Source organism: Saimiri boliviensis, chromosome 7 (assembly GCF_048565385.1).
Source record: "Saimiri boliviensis isolate mSaiBol1 chromosome 7, mSaiBol1.pri, whole genome shotgun sequence".
Lineage (NCBI taxonomy): Eukaryota > Metazoa > Chordata > Mammalia > Primates > Cebidae > Saimiri > Saimiri boliviensis.
The window spans coordinates 125572880-125591927 of NC_133455.1; the positions used below are offsets into that span (position 1 = coordinate 125572880).

At 39.1% G+C, this 19048-nt stretch overlaps 1 protein-coding gene across 1 annotated transcript in view; it reads right to left on the reverse strand.

Annotated features, from left to right (window-relative positions):
- The window catches only part of VWF (von Willebrand factor), a 177000-nt gene that overhangs the window by 44755 nt on the left and 113197 nt on the right, over window positions 1-19048 (reverse strand). The window contains exons 29-34 of the mRNA XM_010330022.3: window positions 17566-17682; window positions 17328-17468; window positions 16901-17044; window positions 13144-13308; window positions 12095-12138; window positions 11621-11798 (exon numbers count right to left, since the gene is read on the reverse strand). Of these exons, the coding sequence (XP_010328324.3) occupies window positions 11621-11798; window positions 12095-12138; window positions 13144-13308; window positions 16901-17044; window positions 17328-17468; window positions 17566-17682 (789 nt within the window). The remainder of the gene's footprint in view (window positions 1-11620; window positions 11799-12094; window positions 12139-13143; window positions 13309-16900; window positions 17045-17327; window positions 17469-17565; window positions 17683-19048) is intronic.

Sequence of the window (19048 nt, forward strand, 5' to 3'; positions counted from 1 at the left end):
AGGGAGATGACATCAAAATAAAAATTTAACTAAGAGCATCAGAGAAAAGCAAGAAACCAATCAAGAGAATGAAAATGAGTTAATGAAGGAAGTAAAAAGGGCAAAGCGAAAGTAATGAAAACGTAAGACAGGAAGAAAGATGGAGTCTTAAAAGGGAAAACAAAACAATGGAACAGAACTAACACTTGAAGACTGTAACTCATGAAAACATTCTGGAAATCAAAAAAGAACCAAATCTGTGTATGGGAATCATGTGCCAGATGTCCAGAAAAATTAACCCAGAACAGTCAACTCTGAAACTTATTACAGTACACTATTAGATTTCAAACACAAAGGAAAAATTTTCCAGGCCTTCAGGCAAAAAGATCAAATAATTTACAAGGACAAAAAAAATTTATTGGTATCAGAATTTTCAAAAGCAATACACAAAGCAAGGCAACAATGGAGCAGCGTTTTTCAGAAATTCAGTGAAAGAAAGTGTGAATCAAGAATTTTATATTCAGCCAAGGTGTCCTTCTAGCATCAATACTGCTAGAAAACAGTTTTAAATACGTAAGAATTAATGGCATTCTGTATTCATAAGCCCTTCTTGATTAGATTTAAAAATAAGAGCCTGACGGCATTTTAGAAAGGTACAACTTCAAAGGTAATGACAGGAACAAAAGCATAAACCTTCCTAGACATCAAATACATGACATATCACCACATTTATAAATAAAAATATATAACAAATGTGATTATAAAATATAATGACAAAGGAAGACCAAAGACAAGATGGCAGTAAATAAGAATGGGCTTAACTTGTCTACTAAAACAAAAAGGTTTTCAATTTGGTTCAAAAGCAAGACCCAACTATATGCTGTATAACTAAAATTCAGACAGGCTAAAGTAAAGGAACAAAAAAAGGATATGAGACAATAAGAAAACAGAGATGGAGATTCTGATATCAGACAAAGTAAAATTCTAGCCAAAAAAAGTTTAAATGTGACTAATAAGAGCATTCTGAACACTATAATTCACAATGAAGCCGTAACAGTTGTGAATATCTATGCCCCAGACAATATAGCGACTATCTTTATAAAGCAAGAACTGTAGAGGAAGCAAAGAGATATTGGTAGACAAACTAATAACAGAATATTTTTATACAGCCCTTCCAGTACCAGATAGATAAAATGGGTAAAAGGTAAGTAAAACTATAGAAGACATGAACAATAAAATCAAAATAGGTAGTTCTCATGGAGGGATGGCAGGCAGAGAGCCAGGGATCTCAAACTCTAACCCCTGAGAGTAGAGAATACACCTTCACAAAAATTGAACATGTATTAAGTCATGAAGACAGTAACAGTAACTTCCATAAAGTAGAGCTATTAAAAATAGTCTTGTCAGAGAATAATAAGATTAAAAACTTTTTAATTATTGTTTAAAAACATCTTTATACTTGGAATTTTTTAAATGTATTATATAAATCCTGAGTGAAAGGGGCAATAAAAACCAATAGTACAGAATTTCTTTTACATATAAAATAATAAATAAATAACAAATAATAAAATAATAAAAATACTACATATCAGAATCATTGGGATACGTATAAAGTGATCTGAGGAAAATTCATAAAAGTAAACACATCTATCAATAAAAATAAAGCAATGAAAATGAATGAAATTCCTAGTTCCAACGAAATAGCACAAAATGTAAACTAAAAGAAAATTCAAGGAAATAAATCATAAAATAGCAAAGATAAAAGCAGAAATCAATAAGGCAGAGAACAGTAAACATAATAAATTGAAATCCTGATTTTTAAAAAAATCCAGAAAGACAAATCATGAGTTAATTTGATCAAGAAAAAAGATAACAGACATGTATATAAATTAAGAAATGACAAAGGAAGATCACTGTTTAAAAAGAATTTGTAATACTAGGAAAGATTACTGTGAAAATTTTTCTTGTACCCTAGAATATATACAAAAAAAATAAATAAAATTTCAATTTTAAAAAAAGGACTACTTTGAAGACCACTATACAACAAATTTGAAAATCTAGATGAAATGGATAATTTCTAGGAAAATGAAGATTACCAAAATTAACTCCCGTAGATAGGAGACAAATCTTAAGCATACCAATTTACATGGAAGAATTAGAATAAGTTAGTAAGAATTAAAGAAAGTTACTCCACAAAAAAAAAAAAGAGAAAGAAAAAACAAAATACCAACCCCAAATGATTTCACAAGGAAATTTTCCTAAACTTCCAAAGACCTGATAGTCCTGATGCTCCATAAATTGTTCCAGAGTATTGAGAAAACTTCTTAAAGCATTTAATGAAACAAGTTTTAACACTGATATCTAAACTAGATTAAGACAATATTCTGGCCCCCAACAACAACAACAACAACAAAAACCTACAGGGTGGGAGACAGAGGGAAGATGTGGGGTAGGAAGCACCAAAAATCTGTCTCCCCCTAACCTAGACAACAATAGCACTGGCGGAATCTGTCTGGTGTAGTAAATCAACAGAAACCATCCCTGAGAAGGACCAGATGGTGGACTTACTAAAGAAAGATTTTAAAACAACTGTCTTAAAAATTATCAAACAGCTAAAAGAAGATGTAGACAAAATCAAGAAAATGATGTATGAACAGAATGGAAACGTCAATAAAGAAACTAAAATTGTAAAAAGGAACCCAAAAAATTCTGGATATTACTGTAATCTTAGTTTATAACTTTACCTTTTATTTTCTACATGATTTAAGAGACTAATGCATTAAATACATATATTTGTCTGTTTTTGAGGAAAAAATATATAAAGATGTGACTTCATGACATCAATAACTGAAACACTGTGTGGACAGAGCTGTATAAGAGCTGAGTTTTGTATGTTGCTGAAGTTGAGCTGGTATAAATTCAAAGTACAGCGCTATAACTTTAGGATGTCAAATGTAATCCCCATGGTAACCATAAAGAAAATAGCTATACAATATACACAAAAGAAAAGAAAAGGGAGTTAAAATGTTTCACTACAAAAAAAAAAAAAAATCAACTAAACACAAAGGACAACAACACGAATGAACCTTGAAGAATTATGCTAAGTGGAATAAGCCAGTCCTAGTAGGAAAAATGCTGTATGATTCCACTCAAAGGGGGTGTTTAGAGTCGTCTCATTCACAGAGACAGAAATCAAAACGTGGTTGCCAAGGGATGGAGGCCTAATGAATAAAGCATTTCAGTTTTACAAGATGAAAAAATTTTGACAATGGATGGTGGTGATGGTTGCACCACAATGTGGATGTACTTAATGTTACTGGATATATATTTAAAAATACTTAAAAGGGGCTGGGAGCGGTGGCTCACACCTGTAATCCCAGCACTTTGGAAGGCCAAGGTGGGTGGATCACAATGTCAAGAGATCGAGACCATCCTGGCCAACATGGTGAAACCCCGTCTCTACAAAAATACAAAAATTAGCCGGGCATGGTGGTACGTGCCTGTGGTCCCAGCTACTTGGGAGCCTGAGGCGGAAGAATCACTTGAACCCAGGAGGCAGAGGTTGCAGTGAGCCGAGATTGTGCCACTGCACTCCAGCCTGGCAACAGAGCAAGACTCCATCTCAAAAAAAAAATAAATAAATAAAAAATAATTACAAAGTTAAAAGGGTAAATTTTATGTTATATGTATATATTACTGAAAAATCTAAGAAATAATTTTACAATTACAGATCAGAAATACTTATGAATATCAAAACCAATGTACTAAATAAAATATTACCAAACAGAATCCAACATCACATTATGAAAATAACAAACCATAACCAAGTGGGATCAACGTTAGGAAATTCCTTCAAATAATATGCCATATTAATATACTTAAAGAAAAAAATGAAGTGATTACCTCCACAGATGCTGAAAAAGTCTTCACCAACACCAAAATTCCACAATCATTCTTGGCAAAAAAGAAAACATGCAAAAATGAGAATTGAGGGATACTTAATATAATAAAATATGCGTGTGTGTGTGTGTGTGTGTGTGTGTGTGTGTGTGTGTACATAGCCCTGGAGCCAGAATCTTAATGACAAAATATTAAAGGTATTTCCACTAAAATCAGGAATAAGATACTCCACTACTATTCAACATTGTACTAAAAAGTTTATTAATGCAATTATGCAAGAGAAATTAATTAGAGGCACAAAAATGGACAAAGAAGAAGAAAAAGAATTCTACTTTCAAATGATACACCATCATACCCAGAAAACCCTAGAGAATCCATGATTAAACTAACTCAATAATAAAGCAATTCAGTAAAGCTATAGGATATGGAATTAACATATATATATCAACACCCCTTATATACACAAACGATAAGTAAAGAACACAATGGAGAAGAAAAGACATCTCATTTATAATAGCAACAAAGAAGATTCAATACCTGGAATGAACTTAGCAAGAAACGTGCGAAACCCAAGTGAATAAACCCTAAAACACTTGCAGAAGACAAGAAGTCAGCTTGAATAAGTGGACATAGTTGTTCTTGGATAGGATGATTTAACATCATAAAAACGCCAGTTCTTCCAAAGTTAAATTTAATGTATCAAGTTAAATTAATGTATAAAGTTAACATATAATTTAATGCAATTCTAATAAAAAAAATACCAACAAACTTTTTATGGAGGTAAACAAGTTGACACTAAAGTTTATATGGGAAAAACAAACATAAAAGAATAGCCAAGAAAACACTTTGGAATAAAACTATGTGGAGGCACTAGTCCTACCAGATACTAAAACATACTATAAAGCCTTTAATGACAAAACATTAGCAGTATTTCCTCTAATTAAGACAGTGTGGTCATTAAGACAGTGGAGTTCTGGTATGTGGATAGCTTACAGTAAGTGGAATCAGAAGAAAAGTTCAGAAATAAGCCCATGCACATATGTAAATTTAATATATGATTAAAGTGTTATCTCACATCACTAGGGGCAAATACTGACATGTCAATAAATAGTACTGCAACCGATATCACAGATAATGGACTAATAGTTCCAATATTTAAAATAAAGGATAAGATTAAAACCCAATGGCAAATAGAAATAATAACAAATTTAGGGAAGAAAATAGACATCCAGCATCAAGTAGTCCAAAAGACTCCAACTAGAATGAATTTAAAGAAGTCTGATGCAAGATATATTATAATCGATTTGTCAAAAGTCAAAGATAAAAAGAGAATTTTGAAAGCAGCAAGAGAAAAACAACTTTTCATATAAAAGGGGGCCATTGTGAGGCTATTAACAAATTTATCAGCAGTAATCTTGTAAGCCAGAAGGGAGTTGGATGATATATTCAAAAGAAAACAATGGCCAGCCAAGAATACTATCTCTAGAAAAACTGTCTTTCAAAAATGGAAGGGAGGCCAGGCGTGGTGGCTCATGCCTGTAATCCCAGCACTTTGGGAGGCCGAGGCAGGGGGATCACTTGGGGTCAGGAGTCTGAGACCAGCCTGGCCAACATGGTGAAACCCTGTCTCTACTAAAAACACAAAAACTAGCTAGACATGGTTGTGGGCACCTGTGATCCCAGCTACTCAGTAGGCTGAGGCAGAGAATTGCTTGAATCCCAGAGCTGGAGGTTGCAGTGAACCAAGATTGTGCCACCGCACTCCAGCCTGGGTGATAGAGTGAGACTCAGTCTCAAAAAAATAAATAAATAAAATAAAATAAAAATGGAGGGGAAATAAAGACTTTCCCATGTGAACAAAAGCTCAAAGAGTTCATTATCACTATTTCTGCCTTATGAGAAATGCTAAAGGGAGTCCATCATGTTGAAATAAAAGAATGCTAGGCAACAACATGAAAACATATGAAAGTATAAAGTTCCTGGTGAAGGTAAATATATAAACAAATATAGACTATTTTAATACTGTAATAACAGTGTGTAAATCTTTTAATTCTGAAATAGAACTTAAAAGAGAGTTATAATAATAGCTATCACTATAAAAATCAGTTAATGAATGTACAACATTAAAAAATGTAATTTGTGACATAAATAACATACAGTAGGGGAGAGGCAGAAAAAGAATAGAGTTTTTGTGTGCAATTGAAATTAAGTTGTTATAAGCCTAGAATAGACTGTTATAAGTATAGGTTGTTTTATGTAAACTTCATGGTAACCACAAACAAACAAACAAACAAAAAAAACCTATAGAAGATACACAAAAGGAAATGAGAAACGAATCAAATCTCATCATTACCCCACCCCTGCCAAAAAAAAAAAATCCATGAAACACAAAGGGTAGCAAGAATAGAAAAGAGGGATTTAAAAGCTACAAGACAGACCAAAAATTGTTACCAAAATGGCAACAGTAAGTCCTTCCCTATCGGTAGTTACTTTAAGTATAAATAGAATAAACTCTTCAATCAAAAGCTATGAAGTGGCTGAAATGAATTAAAAATAAAATAAAAGGGCCAGACATGGTGGCTCATGCTTGTAATCCCAGCATTTTGGGAGGCCGAAGTGGACAGATCACAAGGTCAGGAGATCGAGACCATCCTGGTTAACACAGTGAAACTCCATTCTACTAAAAATACAAAAAATTAGCCAGGCATGGTGGCATGCACCTGTAGTCCCAGCTACTCAGAAGACTGAGGCAGGAGAATCACTTGAACCCAGGAGGCCAAAGTTGCAGTGAACCAAGATTACGCCACTGCATTCCAGCCTGGACGACAGAGTGAGATTCCATCTAAATACATGCATACATACATGCATGCATACATACATAAATACATAAACAAACAAGATCCAACTATATGCTGTCTACAAGAGACTCACTTTAGATTTAAGGATGCACATAGGTTGAAAGTGAAAAGATCGAAAAAGATATTTCATGCCAATGTTAACTAAGAGAGAGCACAGGTAGCCATACTTAGACAGAGGGCCTTTAAGCCAAAGATGGTCACAAGAGACAAAAGGCAGACATTACATAGTGATCAATGCATCAGTTTGCAAGGAAGATATAATGATTATAAATATATATGCACCCAGCATTAAAGCACACAATGTGAAGCAAATATTAACAGAACCAATGATAACAATATAACAACATAATAGTGAGAGATTTTAATATGTACTGACAGATTTTAGTATCTATTGACAGAAGATCAATAAGGAAACAGAGAACTCAAACAAACATTATGGCCCAAGTGGACCTATCAGACAAACACAGAACATTCTACCCAACAATAGCAAAATACACATTCTTCTCAAACACGCATAGAACAGTCTCCAGAAAAAGTCACATGCTAGTCCACAAAATGAATCTTAACAAATTTAAAGAGATTAAAATCAAGACAGATATCTTTTCTTATCACAATAGAATGAAATGAGACACTGCTAATAGAAATAATTTCAGAAAGTTCTCTAATATGTGGAAATTAAGCAACACTCTTGAAAAACCAATGAGTTTTTCAATAAATCAAAAGAAAAATCCGAAAATATTTTGAGAAAAACAAAAACTAAAGCACAATGTAGCAAAGCTGACGGGAAACAGCAAAAGCAATAATAAGAGGAAAGTTTACAGCAGTAAATGTCTACAGTAAAAAGGATCTCAAATAATCTAATTTTACAACATAAGGAACTAGAAAATGAATAAAGTAAGCTTTAAGTTAGCCCAAGGCAGGAAATAATAAAGATTTGAGGAAAAATATATGAAATATAAAATAGCAACAAAACTTAGAATTGGTTTTTTTAAAGGTCAACAAAATTAACAAACCTTTAGCTAGATTAACCAAGACAAAAAGAGAAGACGCAAATAAACAAAATCAGAAATAAAAGAGAGGATATTGCAATTGATGGCACAGAAATAAAAAGGGTTGTAGGAGACTACTATGAATCGTTATACACTAACACATTGGATAACCTAAAGAAATCCCTGAAACATACCACCTACCAGGACTGAATGATGAAGAAACAGAAAATCTGAACAGCCCCACGATTAGTAAGGAGATCAAATTAGTAATCATAATCTCCCAACAAAGAAGAGCTCGGATGCTTTCACTGGACAATTCTACCAAAGATTTAAAGAATAATTAATGCCAATCTTTCTCCAACTCTCTACTTCATGAAGCCTGAATTACCCTGATAGCAAAGCCAAACAAAGACTTTACATTAAAAAAAAAAAAAAAAAAAAAAAAAAAAAAAAAAAAAAAAAAAAAAAAAAACACCTACAAGTCAATCTTCCTAATGAATATAGGTGCAAAAATCCTCAACAAAATGATAGCAAACTGAATTCAATAGCACAAAGAATCATACGGTCTGACTGCGTGTGATTTATCCCACAGACAGGAGAATAGTTCAATGTCTAAAAATCAATAAATGTGATACATAGCATTAACAGAACAAAGGATAAAAATCATACTATCATCTCAATAGATGCAGAAAAGGCATTTGTCAAAATTCAAACACCATTTTATGATTAAAACATTCAATAAACTAAGAATATAAGGAAATTACCTCAACAAAATAAAAGCCATTTATGAAAATACCACAGATAATATCACACTGAATAGTGCAAAATGAAAAGCTTTTTCTCTAATCAGGAAGAAGGCAAGGATGCCCACTCTCACCACTTCTATTCAACATAGTACAAGAAGTCTTAGCTAGAGCAATGAATCAAGAAGATATAAAAGTCAATCACATCAGAAAAGAAGTAAAATTATCTCTATTTGCAGATAACATAATCTTACGTGTAAAAAACTCTAAAGATGTCTCCAAAAACATTGTTAGTAAATTCAGCAAAGTTGAAACAAATCTGCTGAAACAAATTCAGTTGCAGAACACAAAATCAACTTACAAGACCAGTTGTTTCTCTACACCAACAATGACCTACCCACATGAAAAATAATCAGATTGTACCCTTATCTTATATCACACACAAAGTTAACCTGAAATCAAATTTAAACACTGAAACATAAAACCTGAAATTTTAAAACTCCTAAAAGAAAACACAAGAATTTACAACATTGGTCTTGGCGATGAGTTCTTGGATATCATTGCCAAAAACAAGGCAACAAAAGCAAAAATAGACAAGTGGGACTACATCAAACTAAAAAGCTTCTGTGCAGCAAAAGAAATAGTCAACAGAATAACAAGGCAGCCTACAGAATGGAGGAAAATATTTGCAAACCATACTTTTGATGAAGGGTTAATATCCAAAATATATTAGGAATGCATATAACGCAATACCAAAATAAAAATAAAAATAACCCAATTTAAAACTGAGCAAAGGACTTGAAAATACATTTCTCCAAAGAGACAGAGACATACAAAAAGTCAATTATATGAAAAAATATGTATCCAACATTACCGATCATCAGGGAAGTGCAAATCAAAACCATAATGAGATATCACCTCAGGCATGTTAGAATGGCCATTATCAAACACACAGACAAATACCAGGAAATACCAAGTGTTAGCAAGAATGTGGAGAAACTGAAACCCTTGTGCATTGTTGGTGGGAACTGAAAGTGGTGTAGCCACTATGGAGAATAGTAAGAAGATTCCTCAAAAAATTAAAACCAGTATTAGCATATGATCCAGCAATCCCACTTCTGGGTATTCATCCGAAAGCATTGAAATCAGGATCTCAAAAAGATACCTACTCTTCCACTCATTATAAAGTTCTTGTGTTTTCTTGTAGGAGTTGTATAATTTCCATACATTGCAATTTCATTGCAACATTATTCACAACAGTCAAGAAGTGGGAACAATCCAAATGTGCATCAGTGGACAAACGGATAAAACAAATGTGGTCTATACGTGCAATGGAATATTATTCGGTCTTTAGAAAGGAGGAAATCCTTTCATATGCCACAATATAGATGAACTTTGAGGCACTGAGCTAAGTGAAATAAGCCAGTCACAGGATAACTACTGCATGAATCCACTCATAGGAGCCATCTAAAATAGTCAGATTCACAGAAGCAAAAAGCAGAATGGTGGCTGCAGAGGCTCAGGGGAAGGGGACAATGGGAAGCTGCCGTTCAATGGGCATGGTTTCAGTTACACAAAGCAAAAAAGCTCTAGAGATCTGCTGTACAACTTGCAAATAGCTAACAATATCGTATTGCACACTTGAACATTTATAAATGGGGTAGATCTCATGTTATGTGTTTTTTACCACAATTTTCTAATGGGAAAACAGGGAAAGGCATGAGCAGAAAATCCACAAAAATAGACATAAAATGGCAATCAAGCATATGAAAAAAATGTTTAACCTCATCACTAGAGAAATAAATTTCAAGTACACTGAGATGCCATTTCTTACCTGAAAAGTAAGAAATTTGCAAAAAATAAAAACTGTAGCAATACGCTCTCTTACCAAGGCTGTGGGGAAGCATGAACTCCCATACCTTGCTGATGAAAAAGCAAACTGATAGAAATTCCAGTTTTGCACAACCACGTCTCTCCTGTTGGAGGAGAATCTGGGAATATCTAAGGGGAACTTCATATATGCTTATCTTTTGACCCAAGAATCTCATGTCTAGGAATCTACTCTGAAGACACACCTCCAACCATATGAAAATTCATATATTCAGGTTTACTCTGTCACTACAAAATACTGGAAACAGCCTAAATGCACATACATAGAAGAACAGTTGGGTAACCTATGGTACGCAGTAAAATACTAGGAAGCTCTCTTTGAAACGACATCGAGTAATTTCCAAGATATGCTTTTAATCAAAAAGGCAAAGCTCTTTGTACAGAAGAAAGCTGACCGTATCCTCTTTCCCAGAGGTAGGCAGCCCAAATTGGGATGGGGAGGTGTTTTAACTCTAATCAAATTCAAAGTTATGATTATTACACAAAAGTGGGCATCCAATTATCAATTGAGACTTTGTTTTATGACTTAAAGTAATTATAGAATTCTTTATAAATAAACATAAATAAGCAGAAACAATGTAAGGTCTCGTGGAGTTTTCACCTACACCAAGAGGGAAATTTATCTCACTAAATAAATTCTAAAGGGAGAGTGAGCTATAACATACAGTTTTGATGCATCCCACCAGTTACGTCTGTTCAGCAGAAAGATTACAATCCACTACTGAGTTATGGTCACCATAAAATTATTTCTCCCAAACATGAGACAGAAGGTTAACCCAGCCCATGGAAGAAATGCTCTCCACAAGTGTACATGAGATGGATTTAAGTATTTCCTCCTCTCAATCCAGGCCACCTTGGTGATGTACTGTTGCTCTTGGTGTGGTTGGAGAGTTCTCTGGAAGTGTCTCTCTTACTGCTATACTTCCACTGCTATACCCTGAATACATAGATTCCTAAAGGTTGACTTGCCAACAGCCAAGCTGAACACTGACCTCAGAAAAGTGATTCTTCCTTCTGGTTATACATAATCTGGGGAAGTGCCTTCCAAAGACAGAGAAAAGGGGCAGTGATCCCTGAGACTGGCTGAAAGCATGTCCAGAGAGCACAGGCGGCAGGAAGGCGAGTGAAGGTGGCCCGGCCATGTGGTAAGGAAGGACAGGGCACTTCTGGGCTGGCTGGTGCCTGCTCTACTTTTCTGCACAGCCAAGCTCAAAGCACTGCCTCTTTGACACTGTCCAGGCTGGAGAAGCAAAGGACTCACAGGGGCAGGTCCAGCGGCAGCCACAAGTTTCTTCCACTTTTACAGGGGACTGGCTGTTGGGGCATGAAGGCCTCGGCCCCCGGTCACAGTTGACCCGATGACTCTTCAGCAAGGTCTGGCCATCTGGCTGGCAAGTTACGGTGTGGCACTGGTCTGGCAAGGTCCAGACGTCCCCAAGCTGCAGAAGAAGAAAGCAGATTCAGGCAGGGAATACGATGAGGTACTCCAACTCTAAGCCCATCTGCTGGACAGCTGACCCCTAGCATTGAACACAGGCCTACGCAGCAAGGAGGCCTCCTGTACATGAGACAGGAAGCAACACACAAGATGTACAGATGGATCCCCAAAAAAAACCAGGATAATAGTAAGAGGAAGAACTGGCCTAAGACCAGCGGAGGAAAAATTAACCAGTGGGAAAAAGAGCCTCAAACACATCTCTGATCTTTCTTTCAAAGTCAACAGAAAGGAACTTACCCTCTTCTCATTCCCATCCTCATCCATGCAAATCCTAACAAACCCTGCAACAGACACAAATAAGATCTTAGTTCCCATCTATCACCCAGAAATTCTAAACCATTCACGGTGTCTGCTTAAGCAACCTGGTCTAGTTTTTGAAGTCAACTCTGGAAACAATCTGAATGAGTTTAACAGTGGAGACATAGGGACGCAAGGCTAAGAGGTGGTCATCCTGGTCATCCTGTGGTTCTTCAGACATGCTCTGCAGTTAATAATTATGATGCCAACAATAGTGATAATATGGTAATAATCACAGCTTATGCTGTCATTATCTTGGTTCACATGTAGATCACTGCCAGGGATGGGGAAGTGGGGATGAAGTCAGATACTGGGAACCTGAAAGAGACTTACTTGATGATTCCTACCAGGAGAGCTGCCCTCTCTCCATATGGTTAATGTTACTAGCCATAAGTCAAAACTTGCATAGGGTTATTGCCCTTAAGGGCAAACTTGCATTGACTTATTCCCCTGAAGGACAGTAACCGTGCAAGTTTTGACTTACGGCTAGTAATGGGAAAATATACAAACCCAGGCTCAAAAAACAAAGCATATTTTTTTGTTTCTAACCAAAAATCAACATAAACTATGGTACTTTGATATGAGTCTCCGTGTTACTGTATTTCTAAAGCCCTTTATACCCACGTTGAGAGTGAGTTTAGAGCCATGGGAAAGAAGATCATGATCTACGGGACGCTGGGGTTCCCTGCTTATACCTTCTGATTCTTTTGTCCAAGATCCCTCTGCACAAATAAGCCTGGGCTTTCTCTGCCAAGTTCACATGGACATTTGGAGTGGAAACAGGACCATACACAGAAATCTTTCTGCTGGCCCACGGAGCTTTGTGGTATACATCTCCCATGAGCAAAAACTTAAAGGTCCTGATCCGTATCATAATCTCCATTCGAGGCCAAATCTCATGCGTGGGCACCCCAGGGTCCCTTGAATGGTGTTTTTGTTTCTATGGTGGGTTTTTTTGAGAGGAGTAAGAAAGGGATTATAAGACTCACCAGAGCACAGTTTGTGGAGGAAGGAATTGCCCAAGGTGACCATGGTAGGGAGGTCTTCGATTCGCTGGAGACTCACCACGTTGGAGTCGGCTGCTGGGCCGGCCAAGATCCTTAGCTGGGCAGCGTCATACCGATCTCCAATTCCAATAGGGAACACTGTCACTCCTAGAGTAAGCAAAGGGACAAGAAAGGATCTGTGGGCAAGTGGGCTCCAAATGGACTGGCCTGACACGATACCCAGCATCTGAATAGAGCCTCATGTTTTCCAGACTGGTCACATACCCAGCCCCAGGAGGAAGACATTCAGTCAACAGATATTTATGAGCTTCTACTCTGTGTCAGATAGTATTGCAAGCAATAAGGATACAACAGTGAACCAAGCATATGAAGTCCGTCCCTGTCTCCTGTCCTCATGGAGAGATAGGCAACAAACACACAAACCAAGTAAATATATAGAATTTCAGATGTGGATAAATGCTTAGGAAGAAAACAAAATGTGGCCGGGTGCAGTGGCTCACGCTTGTAATCCCAGCACTTTGGGAGGCCAAGGTGGGCAGAGGTCAGGAGATCGAGACCATCCTAGCTAACATGGTGAAACCCCATCTCTACTAAAAATACAAAAAATTATCTGGGCATGGTGGCACGAGCCTGTAGTCCCAGCTACTCGGGAGGCTGAGGCAAGAGAATCACTTCAACCCTAGAGGCGGAGGTTGCAGTGAGCCGAGATCGCACCACTGCACTCCAGCCTGGGTGACAAAGCAAGTCTTTGTCTCAAAAAGAAAAGAAAAGAGGAAAAAACAAAATGAGATAAGGAGGATGGGGATGCCCAGGGCTGAGTTGTGGGTTACCATTGCATCTATGGTAGTTAGACAGTGTTCAGTGAAAACATGGCGTCTGAGCAGAGGCCTGACATAAGGATGGAAGGAGCCAAGAAGATGTCTGAGGGAGGGACATCCCAAGCACAGAGAACAGTGAGTGCAAAGGCCGCAGAGCAGAAGTGTGACTGCATGCTCGCAGGGGCTGGAGAGAGAGGGAATGGGCATGGATCAGTCCATGTTCTGTGAATGAAACAAAGCCAGCCAAGACCACAGAGCAGAGGGACAGGAGCTGACTGATTTTAAAGGGCCACTGCAGCTGCTGTGCTGAGAATGAACTGCTGGGGACAAAGGTGGAAGCTGGGGTTTCAGTTAGACAGCTATTTCAATGGTCCAGGTGAGAGATCATGGGGACTTGGATTGAGGTGACCCTGGTGGACACGGTGTGGAGTGGTGTGACTCTCAATGTATTTTGAAGATGGAGCTTGCGTGGAGGTATCAGGAACAAAAAAAAAAAGAAGAATCAAGGATACTGAGCTTTTTGAACTGAACAACTGGAAGGCTGGAATTGCCATTTTGAAAGATGGGTGTAAAAATCAGTTTAGTTAAATTGGCTGTTAAAACATGCAAGCTGAGTTGAGGTGAAAGGTTAAGCCTGGAGATACAAATTTCAAAGTCAGAGATGTATAAATGTATCTAGACCCATGACACTGAACTAGACCATCAAGGGAGTGTGTGTAAGAAGAGAAGAGGGCCGGGCGCGGTGGCTCAGGCCTGTAATCCCAGCGCTTTGGAAGGCCGAGGCGGGTGGGTTGCCTTAGTTCAGGAGTTCAAGACCAGCCTGGGCAACACGGTGAACCCCAGTCTCTACTAAAATACAAACAAAATTAGCTGGATGTTGCAGTGTGCACCTGTAGTCCTAGCTACTCAGGAAGATAACTGCTTGAACCAGGAGGCAGAGGTTGCGATGAGCCGAGATCACACCACTGCACTGCAGCCTGAGGGACGGAGCGAGACTCAGTCTCCAAAAAAAAAGAAGAAAAGAGAAAATATCACAGGGCTGAGCCTGGAGAATGCACATGCTCATTTACACAGGAGAAACTGAGGCTGTGGACAGTTAAATGAGTTACTCTGGATCATGTTGGCTTCCTCCAGACCACAACTGCCTCCTTTCCGGACGAAAATCTTTCTTTCTTGATACTAAAGGAGAAAAATCTCCATCCTGAAATTCTTCAATTCAGTTCTCTAGGAAGTTCTAAGTATTTGCAATGTGCTTCACGTCGGACAGTATTTTCCACTAGCGACTTTTCAGCTCTTGTAAGTTCGTCATATTTTCCAAATATATATCCTTTCCCTTTTAGTGTCCTTTACCCTCAAGGCTGGGCACGGCAGCTCACACCTGTAATCCCAAAACTTTGGGAGTCCCAGACAGACAGATCACCTGAGGTTGGGAGTTCAAGACCAGCCTGACCAACATGGAGAAACCCTCTCTCTACTAAAAATACAAAAAAATTAGCCAGGCATGGTGGCGCATGCCTATAATCCTGGCTACTCATGAGGCTGAGGTAGGAGAATCGCTTGAACCCGGGAGGCAAAGGTTGCAGCGAGCCGAGATCATGCCATTGCCTGGGAAACAAGAGCGAAACTCTATCTCAAAAAAAATAAAAATAAAAAAAAGATTTCATAAACATGTCACACTCATTCATTTAACAAAGGTTAAATGATCATCTATTTTGTGCATCATACACAGATGATAAAAAAAAAAAAAAAAAAAAAAAAAAAAAAAAAAAAAAAAAAACAAGCAAGATCTTCCCTTCCCTTGCCTTCAAAGAACTCTTAGTTTTTTGCAAGGAACAGATATATTACAAATACAACACAATATGCTTTGCACATTTTGAGTAGCTCATATGTGGCACAGAGAACGGAGCAAATAACTTTCTCAGGAAGACGGCAGTGAAAATACAGGGCTCTGACAGAACTCCCAGGCAGGTTCTGAAAGATAAAGTTTTCCAGGAGCCCGCAAGGGGACTCGATGTCACTCTACTCACCCAGACCTCCCTCAGCTGGAAGGTGGTCCCTTAGACTCTACCACCTGTCCCAGCTCACATCCTGCTGATACTAAGAATATGATAAGCACATGTTCTTATGGAGCACAAGGCTGGACATCTGGATCCTTCCCTTTACCACAGCATGATTCTTTGTCTCTTATCCATTCAACCCTGCCAAGCCCATTAGCCTGGTACCGGGAAAGAACTCTGAACACATGAAGGTCCCCACTGATTCTCAAGGCCCCACAGTGAATCACTCTGGCCTAAGACATGACGTTTTAATTAGTAAGAGACCACAAATCCTACTTTAGAAAGAAAGGGCATAGAGGTATGATGACCCCTGGACACAAAGAGAAAACGTGGAGAAATTAAAGGTTATAAAGATATAGGATTGGCCGGGCGAGGTGGCTCAAGCCTGTAATCCCAGCACTTTGGGAGGCCAAGGCAGGTGGATCACGAGGTCGAGAGATCGAGACCAACCTGGTCAACATGGTGAAACCCCGTCTCTATTAAAAATACAAAAAATTAGCTGGGCATGGTGGTGCGTGCCTATAATCCCAGCTACTCAGGAGGCTGAGGCAGGAGAATTGCCTGAACCCAGGAGGCAGAGGTTGCGGTGAGCCGAGATCACGCCATTGCACTCCAGCCTGGGTAACAAGAGCGAAACTCCGTCTCAAAAAAAAAGATATAGGATCTACATACACACTCTTGCTTGGTTTCCAAATCACACAGTGACTGGATAATTTCCTGCTGTTTGAAACCAGGCCAGAGGTGGGTACTGAGCATATTTAATATCAGCCGCAACATCCAAAAGTAACCCCAGCCCACTTTTAACCCTTTATCATTTCTGAAATCTCGCTGTCCTGGATTGAGGACCGTTCACCAGATTCTTACTGTTGGCTCTGGCGGCATCAGCTGCTGCACCCACTGAGTCCACAGAGACATCCGTGACTAGGATGACCACCGCCTTCGAGGCTCCCGGCCTGGCACCGTGCACTTCCGAAGTCAAGTATCGCACAGCGAAGTCCAGACCATTCCCTGAGGATGGAGAAGAGATCACGCCAAGTAAGCACTGACTGCAGCTGGACACCCTAGCTCACGGTGGATCCTGAAGTCACTCAAAAGCTGAATGACTCAGAGACTCTGAGGAACACCCAGCTGAGATCTGGAAGAGACCTGGAAGAGCATCTAGCCCCTCACTTTCCAGGAGAAGAAACTAAGGCCAACAGGCAAAGTGACTGGCCGAGGTCACAGAGTCACTTATGCCAAAAATTAGGACCAGAATGCAGGTCCTGCCTCCAGCCCGTGGCACCAACATTACCGATTTGGCTGGGGCCTCCCTCCCGCTGCATGACGTCCACAAGGCTCAGCAAATGGGCTTTCTCCGTGGCCACATTCCATGGCACATCAATGGTGGTGATGCTTCCGTACTGGAGCACTGACACCCGAGTGAGATGAGGCCCTAAAAGGAAAGAGAAAATGGGGATTATTTTGAATCAAGTGGTGCCCCTAAAAGATCTTCTTGGTCACCTGCAGCTTCAGGTGCCTCCCTCACTCACCTAACTTGGCTTTTGAAATAAAAGCCTTGGCAAAACTCTTCATTTCATCAAAATACGAAGCTGGAGAACCGGAGGAGCCATCTAGGAGAAGGACCACGTCCAGGGGCTGGCTGCAATCTACAAAGACAACCAGGAGGGTGAGCACGCAGGTGTTTGTGGGGACAGTGGCCACCAGGCCTACAGCCTTACATCCAATAGGATCTGCAGGGCATGCTGACCACGTGGCACACCAAGCGGAGGGCACGTTCATGAGTGCAAGGACAACGTGGGCCAGGGAGGAGGGGATTGGGGAGATGGAGTTCCCGGGGCCTGGCTATCTCAGGTTTGGAGACATTGGGAAGACTCCAATTCTACCCAAAGGAAATTTAAATGCCTACAAATAAAAGCAGCAGGCATGGACTTCTTGGTAACGGGGGGCTGCCACTCTTCTAGAATTGAGTAAAATACTAGCCTGGCAATATAGGGAAATCATAAAAGGAAATGGAACGGCAGCCTCTCCCTGGACAATGAGCTGCTGTGTCCTCAGGTCTTGCAGGCAGGTGAACGTACTGTGACTATTCCAGCTGTAAATGCCTAGTGCTCTTGTTAGTGTCTGAGCACATCTGAGATTTGATACAATGATGTAATTGTTGTTTTCCTCAGCAGAAATAATACAAGAATTTAAATAAATCTATGGTTCTGATTAAAAACAAAAACAAAGAAACAAAAGCACTGACAAGTATGAGACTCAAGAGATACTAAAAGAATGTTAGTTATAGGCCAGGGGCAGTGGCTCATGCCTGTCATCACAGCACTTTGAAAAGCCAAAGCGGGTGGATCATCTGAGATTGGGAGTTCGAGACCAGCCTGACCAACATGGAGAAACCCTGTCTCTACTAAAAATACAAGATTAGCCAGGCGTGGTGGTGCATGCCTGTAATCCCAGCTACTCAGGAGGCCGAGGCAGGAGAATCGCTTGATTCTGAGAAACGGAGGTTGCGGTGAGCTTAGATCATGCCATTGCACTCCAGCCTGGGCAGCAAGAGTGAAATTCCATCTCAAAAAACAACAACAGAAAAAAAACGCTAGTGACTCAGTTCTGGGATGGTCTCAAACATACCAAATAAAGATGTTCGGGAACTAGGAAGAGATTAGATGCCAGTGTCAGTAAAAGGTAGTAATAACAACAGTGGGAGCACAAAATTTTTTTTTTTTTTTTGAGCACTTGTGATGTGCCAGGTACTGTTTTAAGCACGTAGGTACTATTATTATCCCCATTTTACAGTTTGGGAGACTGATATACAAAGAGGTTAAGTACTTGCCCAAAATTACCCAGCTAACAAGTGGCAGAGACAAGATTCAAACTAAGGCTGACTCCAGAATCTGAATACTGCGCCCGCTATTGGCACCTGACCTCCTGGTCTCGCCCTGAAGAATGTCAGCTACTCAGAATAATTCCACCTACCCAGTGTGGTCAAAAGGGAGCTTATCGTCACAGCTTTAA